Below are 9,431 nucleotides of genomic sequence, written 5' to 3' on the forward strand. Positions count from 1 at the left end.
ATATTGCTATTGGATATTTGAGTCCATTTAATAACATGTCTTCACCCCTCCCCAAAGACGCCTCTTGACGAAGACGTGCGAAACGTGCGTTGGGTTGAGAGGGATACACGGCCTATATTCACTTTATTTATATGCACTTCTTACTTACACTCACCGGCCACTTTATTAGGTACACCTGTCCAACTTCTTGTTAACACTTAATTTCTAATCAGCCAATCACATGGCGGCAACTCAGTGCATTTAGGCATGTAGACATGGTCAAGACAATCTCCTGCAGTTCAAACCGAGCATCAGTATGGGGAAGAAAGGTGATTTGAGTGCCTTTGAACGTGGCATGGTTGTTGGTGCCAGAAGGGCTGGTCTGAGTATTTCAGAAACTGCTGATCTACTGGGATTTTCACGCACAACCATCTCTAGGGTTTACAGAGAATGGTCCGAAAAAGAAAAAAAATCCAGTGAGCGGCAGTTCTGTGGGCGGAAATGCCTTGTTGATGCCAGAGGTCAGAGGAGAATGGGCAGACTGGTTCGAGCTGATAGAAAGGCAACAGTGACTCAAATCGCCACCCGTTACAACCAAGGTAGGCCTAAGAGCATCTCTGAACGCACAGTGCGTCGAACTTTGAGGCAGATGGGCTACAGCAGCAGAAGACCACACCGGGTACCACTCCTTTCAGCTAAGAACAGGAAACTGAGGCTACAATTTGTACAAGCTCCTCGAAATTGGACAGTAGAAGATTGGAAAAACGTTGCTTGGTCTGATGAGTCTCGATTTCTGCTGCGACATTCGGATGGTAGGGTCAGAATTTGGCGTAAACAACATGAAAGCATGGATCCATCCTGCCTTGTATGGAGCATCTTTGGGATGTGCAGCCGACAAATCTGCGGCAACTGTGTGATGCCATCATGTCAATATGGACCAAAATCTCTGAGGAATGCTTCCAGCACCTTGTTGAATCTATGCCACGAAGAATTGAGGCAGTTCTGAAGGCAAAAGGGGGTCCAACCCGTTACTAGCATGGTGTACCTAATAAAGTGGCCGGTGAGTGTATAGCTTTCTCTGTACAGTATATGGTAATGCAAATTGAAAAGAGGAACAGGTCCCGCAAAAATAAAAGAAAAAAAAAACTTCATATGGCGATGTCAACAGAATAACTAAACCAATATATACGGTACATATATATTCATAAATAAAGAAAAATAATATTAAACAGGTATAGCAGTAATTAGTAATCAGTTATAATATAACGCTGGATGCGTCCTTATGTCTGAAGCCGGTATAGACTGCCCCTGTGCTGTGTGGCTGGAGTCAGAAGGACGCAGCCAGCGTTAATACACCAGCAGTCCAGTGCGATGAGGTGGGAGGAGGAGTGTGGAGCCGAAGTCAGCACCTATCACCGGCGCCATGAGGAGGAGGCTTGGGGACGAGTATGGCAACCTTGTGTCCTCTAATTCTTTCCGGCACTACACCGTCTGTCATCTGTACCCACTACACCGGGAGCCCTGGGGACTACGCTTCACCTGTGGGAAGTCATACCATCCCTGCTACAGTACCATCATCCCCAGAGGACCCCTTTAAGCAGCGTTGGTCACAGGTGGCGTCACGAACAAACAACTTTCATAAACTTTATTCCCCATTCACATCCCCTTTTATAGGACGCCCAGGGCCACGGACCGGGTCACTGCGACTGTGACCACCCCTTTAAGAACAGAATCGGCCTGGTACCGAGTATCCCCTAGGCCCTAGCAGGAGCTCCACTAGCATGGCGCCGGAGTCAGCGATCTTTGGCGGATGAGGCTGGAGGAGTGTGGCGCCGGAGTCAGCGCCTATCACCGGCGCCATGAGGAGGAGGCTGGAGGACCTGTATGGTTCCAGAGTCAGTGCTCTCCGGCGGACGAGGCTGGAGGAGGAGTGTGGAACCGGAGTCAGCGCCTATCACCGGCGCCATGAGGAGGAGGCTGGAGGACTAGTATGGCTCCAGAGTCAGCGATCTCCGGTGAACGAGGCTGGAGGAGGAGGAGTGTGGCGCCGGAGTCAGAACCTATCACCGGCGCCATGAGGAGGAGGCTGGAGGACTAGTATGGGTCCAGAGTCAGCGATCTCCGGCGGACGAGGCTGGAGGAGGAGTGTGGCGCCGGAGTCAGCGCCTATCATCGGCACCATGAGGAGGAGGCTGGAGGACTAGTATGGTTCCAGAGTCAGTGCTCTCCGGCGGACGAGGCTGAAGGAGGAGGTGGAGGAGTGTGGGGCCGGAGTCAGCACCTATCATCGGCACCATGGGGAGGAGGCTGGAGGACTAGTATGGCTCCAGAGTCAGCGATCTCCGGCGGAGGAGGTGGAGGAGTGTGGCGCCGGAGTCAGCACCTATCATCGGCACCATGAGGAGGAGGCTGGAGGACTAGTATGGCTCCAGAGTCAGCGATCTCCGGCGGAGGAGGTGGAGGAGTGTGGCGCCGGAGTCAGCACCTATCATCGGCGCCATGAGGAGGCTGGAGGACTAGTATGGGTCCAGAGTCAGCGATCTCCGGCGGACGAGGCTGGAGGAGGAGGTGGAGGAGTGTGGCGCCAGAGTCAGCACCTATCATCGACGCCATGAGGAGGAGGCTGGAGGACTAGTATGGCGCCAGAGTCAGCGATCTCCGGCGGACGAGGCTGGAGGAGGAGTGTGGCGCCGGAGTCAGCACCTATCACCGGCGCCATGAGGAGGAGGCTGGAGGACTAGTATGGCTCCAGAGTCAGCGATCTCCGGCGGACGAGGCTGGAGGAGGAGTGTGGCGCCGGAGTCAGCGCCATGAGGAGGAGGCTGGAGGACTAGTATGGGTCCAGAGTCAGCGATCTCCGGCGGATGAGGCTGGAGGAGGAGTGTGGCGCCGGAGTCAGCGCCTATCACCGGCGTTATGAGGAGGAGGCTGGAGGACTAGTATGGCTCCAGAGTCAGTGATCTCCGGCGGACGAGGCTGGAGGAGGAGTGTGGCGCCGGAGTCAGCACCTATCACCGGCGCCATGAGGAGGAGGCTGGAGGACTAGTATGGCTCCAGAGTCAGCGATCTCCGGCGGACGAGGCTGGAGGAGGAGTGTGGCGCCGGAGTCAGCACCTATCACCGGCGCCATGAGGAAGAGGCTGGAGGACGAGTATGGCTCCAGAGTCAGCGATCTCCGGTGGACGAGGCTGGAGGAGGAGGAGGAGGAGTGTGGCACCGGAGTGAATTTTTTTGTATGTATTTATTGAACAACAGCAGTGCAGGCAGGATGAGGGGCATATACCAGGATGGGGGACCACATGCCAGGCTCGGGGAGCACATACCAGGACTAGTTATTGAACCCGTTCTACGCCCGAGTGGCATTTTTATTGGTACATTTTTTGCTATGTTAAAGGGATCTTGTCCCCAGAAATAACCTGCAGGTTAGGCTAGTTTCACACTAGCGTCGGGAACAACCCGTCGCTGTGCGTCGGGCCGACGTTCCCGACGCTAGGGTGGTCTCCGCCGCACAACGGGGGCAGCGGATGCATTTTTCCCACGCATCCGCTGCCCCATTGTGAGGTGCGGGGAAGTGCGGGGAGGTGGGGGCGGAGTTCCGGCCGCGCATGCGCGGTCGGAAAAAGTGGACCGTCGGGAGCAAAAAACGTTTTTTTCTCCCGACGGTCCGCTACCACACGCCCAAGCGTCGCAAAACGGACGCGCCGTTTGGCAATGCGTCGCAAATGCGTCGCTAATGTTAGTCTATGACGAAAAAACGTATCCAGCAAGAACTTTTGCTGGATGCGTATTTTCGGCAAAACGACGCATTTGCGACGTATTGCAGTTAACGCTAGTGTGAAAGTAGCCTTAATAGTGTTATTATGCTGCCCGATGCCTCAGTCATGGGGGCGGGGAGCTGGGGGTTCAGTCACCGCTCTGAGTACACAGCCGGCTGCTGTAACCGCACCCCGGACCCTGATTGACAGCCGGCCTCAAAGTAGGGGTAGTGTCAGTCAGGGCCAGGGTCGCAGTTATAGCCTCTGCTTTATATTCTCAGAGCGGTGACTGAACCAGCGCCTCCCGAGCCCCCATGACTGAAGCCAACTGCTGGCGGGGAGAACAAAGATCATTTCTCCTCTCTGCATTCAGCTACGTGCAGGTGGTGGGCTGCATAATAACGTTGTTAATCTGCAGATTATCCGCATATCTGTAGGTTAATAGCATTATTTCTGGTGACAGGTTCCCTTTAATTTTATAGTACAATACTTCAATAAAATTGTGCCGGAGTCAGTGCGTGCGCATACAGAGATCTCCGGCACCATTTTATTATTGAAGACACTGTATACGCAAATTCGCAGACACAGTGCCTTTTTAAAAAAAAAGGCGCTGGAAATGTACCAATAAAAATGCTCGGCACCCGGGCGTAGAACAAGTTCAATAGCTAGTGTATATACTGTATATATATATATATATATATATATAATGAGGGCTCTTGGAAGAAAGGTGAGACAACAAGTAAATCCAAAGACAAAGTGGTGAAACAATAAGTTTTTGGGGGTTTTTGATGATGGATTCCCTTTAAATTATTTAAAATAAAGGTTACACGGCCCCCGCATATCAGTGTCAGTCACATGATGCCCCTGTCAGCAGTGCCAGACACATGATGCCCCTGTCAGTAGTGCCACCTGCTGCGCACCACTCCTCTCTGACACAGAAGGCATGTGCACAACCACCAGAAGGCGCTCACATGTCTCTGCCCAGCCCTGTACTGCGATCATCGATAAGATCAGGAGAGGATGGATCGGAGGAGGCGGTGGTCTTTTACAGGTACTCTGTGTCCTGATGGGTTCACTAGGCTTCCTCTTATGAGCCATGCAGCCCCCTTCAGCTCCCCATGGAGGTCTGCACCATGTAAACTAAAGGGGAAATGGGGAGACAACAGAAAATTACATGGAAGATTCTTGTCACCGTTCTTCCAAAAGCCGGCCCTCTCTGGTTACTGCGCCATTGTCTGCCCCAGTAACTAAGCACCACACAAGAAGAACACCTCACCCTGGTGACCTTCTCTAAAGAAGAGACATTCTACCCTGAGGCTCACGCTGTACCTGCGGCCCGATCTGTGGACAGGGTGCTATAGAGAAGGAGAAGCTGAGCAGAAGGACCGTGGTGGACATAGCATGTGCCAGTTCACCCTGTGTACTTACACAGGGGCCCAAGAGGTCAGGGGGCCACTACCACGTAAAAAGCAGCAAGCAGCCTCTGTTATTGGACTGTTTAGCCTGTGCCCACCCCAGCAGATGATATACACTGTAGACTTGTTGGAAAAGATTCAATGTACCATAACCTTAATCACTGAATTCGTTCTGCTTCATCACTGTGGCAGCTCTGCTACCTCAAACATCCTTCCAGCTCAGCTCTGCTAATCAGGTGCCTACTCCACAAATGGTCATTAGGGCGGTGCTAGCGTGATGTTTTATCGTTACAGCGATGGTGAATGGACGAATACCATAACTCAGGGTGCACAGAAGGGTTAATTACAATGTCAAGCAGGTAGGTGGGTGAGATGACGAAATCGGAGATGCCAAGATACTGAAGAAGTAATCAGACTCTTGTATAATTCACGAGGAACGGTTACCCGAGACCAAGGAACACAGGGCAAGCCAAGAAAATGACACAGATGAGAAATAGACTCGCTGATCTCTACCCTCATTGACTGCGCACCCAAATCGCTCTGCCCGATCATAGAGAGAACTGAGCATGTGCACATGTCCAGTTCTCTCCACCTCCTCCCTGCACAGAGCACAGGAAACCAAATCAGTGTTCCCCTCCTGATACAGGCAGGACAATGATGAGGGCTGGAGATGGGAGCTTTGGAGATGAGCTCCAAAGTGGCCATCAGACAGGAGCCTTGTGAGCTGCCTCCTACATGCCGGAATCCCAGGTAGCTTCTGATTACATCATCTCCGTGGAGTGGGGCGCACACGTCATCGCACTGGGCTGGCTCAGAAAGACAGGAGTCGGGGATTCTATAAAGTAGGAGGCTCACAGGCTCCTGTCTGACACGTCCGATATGCCAATCCTTCTCTCTCCAACATCTTTTGTGGGGGGAGAATCAAGAAGACCCCACAGCTATAGATGAGCAAACTGACTCACAAGACCCTGTTTCAGTGGCCGCATCGGTAGTCCATGGCTGCCAGTCCAGAGCCCCCCACCTGCCGGCATCCTCAGCGCCTCTTCTGATTAGTAGGTCGCCACGAGGTCATCAGACGTCACGGAGGTCTACTAGCCATAAGAGGGGCTAGGGATGTTGTAGGCGGGTAGAACTTTGCATCGCTCATGTCCGGCAGCCATGGACTACCGACATGGCCGCTGAACCAGGGTCCTGTGATATTTTTTTGCTCAGCTCTACCCCATACACGTCATATGGACAAGGGTCCTGACAAAATCAGCGGCTTCAGCTGGCATTCATCTAATGTGTATTGGAGTCTTAAAACCCCCCAGGAACACTGACTTTAACCCCTTCCCAGCCAATCTGTGCTCCGAACAAACCGATCAGCAATGACATTTAAGACGTCCGGTCACGGTCGACCCCTCTGCAGTCGGCAGGCTCCATAAGGCCGATGTCCACGGACACCTTTAGAGGGAACATTGGCATCAGACCTCTTTACCCAGCCCAGGGGCCAGCAACCATCCATACTCCAGCTGTTCTAAAACTACAACTCCCAGCATGCGGCCTGTGATGGTGGGATATGTTATGTGGGTATCATTTTGTGTATATTTATATTTTACTGATTATCATGATGTTCTCTTGTAGAATGAGTTATTTGCTAATTGATGAATGGCTGTTATTTGCCATCTGATATTCTCCCCACAGTTCTGTATTGTTATCTCTCCACCGGGTCAGTGAATAATGTTGTTTGTTAGTATGCTAATGACATATTGAACTAGCTTGTTGAAACAATGAGCCCCTGAGACCCACCCCCCTAACCTGTGAATGAGAAGAGGGACTTGTAAATATCAGGGAGGTGACACACAGATCAGTCCTGTGTGGAATGATGATGGGTTCACAGCATATCAGAGAGAAAGAAGAGTATATGGACTATGTGATCCTCTGTCTGCTGGATTGTTGGACTTTTATCCTGTTACTGAACTGCATTCGTGTTCTGGACTATTTTATCCTTTGTGTGGTGGATCGTATATGGACCTTTTGTATTTTTGCCTAAATAAAGGTCTTGGGATTGTTCACTCTTCTCTGGCTCTGTTGATTGTGTGGTACCGGAGAAGGACTCCGTGACACGGCCCCCTGGAGTTTCATAATTGCTGACCCCTGAAGAATATCAGGGACTACAAACAAAGGGATGCGGGTGAAGAGAAACCCACTCATGACATACATCCATGGCTCACCTTCATCTGCTCGTGGAGCAGTTCCTTGGGCAGCGGTGCGCCGTGTATGGTGACCATTCTGTCCTTTATTGTCGGCTGCAGCGTCCCCTAGTGGTCAAAAACAGACGAAGTCGATTCACATGGAAAGTTGCGGCACTTTGTGCAAACACGTGTAACATATTGTGACTTTTTAAGATCAATGCCTTGATGCACCTCCCCCACGCCACGCACCGACCCTCCGCATGTCCCCACTAGGGCTGGAAAGTAGCGATGTAGGTCTCTTACATCCAATCACTAAAAATAAATAATAAAAAACTGAAAAACTTTTGTGTTTTGAGGGGTTGCAAGGCTGAACGTCAGACACGGCACAGACACGTGATGTCCCAACTATCCCAGTGCTGCAGATCAGACCAGTGCACCCGGCTGGGGTACTGGGTTGGGGGGGGGGGGCTGTGGCTTTTTGACCCATGTGCTCCACAACTGTGATTTCAGAAATGGCTCAGCGTGCGCCCATTTAACCACTTCAGGCTCCATGATGTAGATGAGATCTGTCATGGATAAAATCGGGGTATGTGGAGCGATCTGCTGTTTAACTCCTCTGTTGTAACTCCTCCATCTCGGTGGTCCTGTGAAGCCCAGTATTGTGCAAGCAATGAACCGATTGTGTCTATTGGGGGAAAATCCTCCCACCCCTTACTGCACCATGATCCCGGGCTGCCGACGGGGTTGTCAATTGTGCTAAGGAGACTTAGGGTATGTTTCCACGTTCAGGAAACGCTGCGTGTTTGATGCTGCGTAGAGCCGCAGCGTCAAACACGCAGCGTCCAGATGGTACAGCATAGTGCAGGGGATTGTATGAAATCCCGTCTCCACTATGCATTAAAAGACGCATGCGGACCTACGGAAACGGCCATGCGGTGCGTCTTTTAAGAACGCAGCATGTCCTTACATTGCTGAAACAACGCAAGAACAACGCAGGTGACCTGCCAGTGACCTCAGGTGCAGATTTTATCTGCGTAAAATCTTGACCAAATCCTGATGCAATCCTGAACGTGGACACATACCCTAAGAATTAAAGTGTTATGTAAAAATAGTGTTTTCAGACATATAAAAAAATAACTAATAATAATAATAATAATAATTATTATTATTATTATTATTATTGTTATTAAAACCACCCTTTTAAAAGAAATGAAAAAATAAAAAGACTCAGTATCGCTGCATTTGTGAAAGTCTTGGAAAACATCAAATTGTTCAACCCATAATATCAACGTCAAGCAGAAAAATAAAAGGAAATAAAGAAAAAAGAAAGGAAGAAAAGAGAGTAAAGGAAAGGAAAGAGCGAGAAAGGAAAGAAAGAAAGAAAGGAGGCAAGGAAGGAAGGAAAGAGAGAAAGATAGCAAGGAAAGAAAGAAGGAAGGAACGAAAGAGATAAAGAAAGGAAAGAAAGAAAGAAAGAAAGAAAAAAGAAAGGAAAGAGAAAGAAAAAAGGAAAGAAGGAAAGAGGGAAAGGAAGAAAGAAAGAAAGAAAGAAAGAAAGAAAGAAAGAAAGAAAGAAAGAAAGAAAAAGGAAGAAGGAAGGAAAGAAAGAAAGAAAGAAAGAAAGAAAGAAAGAAAGAAAGAAAGAAAGAAAGAAAGAAAAAGGAAGAAGGAAAGAAAGAAAGAAAGAAAGAAAGAAAGAAAGAAAGAAAGGAAGAAAGAAAGAAAGAAGAGATAAACAGAATAGAAATAGAATAGAAAGATAAAAAAAGAAAAAGAAAGAAAGAAAATTGTGGTATTTTTAGCATAGCTCCTCTGCAAAATAAAATACAATAAAATGCAATGAAACCACCGGCTGTGGCCCAGAGTGTTACAGAATAACGACATCCCGGCATGCTAGAAAACCAAGTGCAACGAGAGTGTAAAATATAAATATTTTTTCAAACCAGTAAAATAATAAAGCGTACGAGTGTGGTGTGTCGGTGTCACAGTGACAGCTCAGCTCTACCGCACAATGACCCCGTCCAGCGGCGCCCGGTGTCCGCCCGGTGTCTGCCCGGTGTCTTCCCGGTGTCCGCCCGGTGCCTCAGCCCAGCCTCCCCGCACTCACA

General features: G+C 49.8%; 1 protein-coding gene across 4 annotated transcripts in view; it reads right to left on the reverse strand.

Annotated features, from left to right (window-relative positions):
- Positions 1-9,431, reverse strand: part of FAM228B (family with sequence similarity 228 member B) — a 39,895-nt gene that overhangs the window by 29,839 nt on the left and 625 nt on the right. For 3 of the 4 annotated variants that reach the window (XM_077291515.1, XM_077291516.1, XM_077291514.1), the window contains exon 2: positions 7,363-7,449. In XM_077291515.1, the coding sequence (XP_077147630.1) occupies positions 7,363-7,449 (87 nt within the window). Of the gene's footprint in view, positions 1-7,362; positions 7,450-9,287; positions 9,380-9,431 lie in introns of those variants that run through there. The other variant, XM_077291518.1, reaches the window with a different exon arrangement.

This window comes from Ranitomeya variabilis, chromosome 2 (assembly GCF_051348905.1).
Source record: "Ranitomeya variabilis isolate aRanVar5 chromosome 2, aRanVar5.hap1, whole genome shotgun sequence".
Classification (NCBI taxonomy): domain Eukaryota; kingdom Metazoa; phylum Chordata; class Amphibia; order Anura; family Dendrobatidae; genus Ranitomeya; species Ranitomeya variabilis.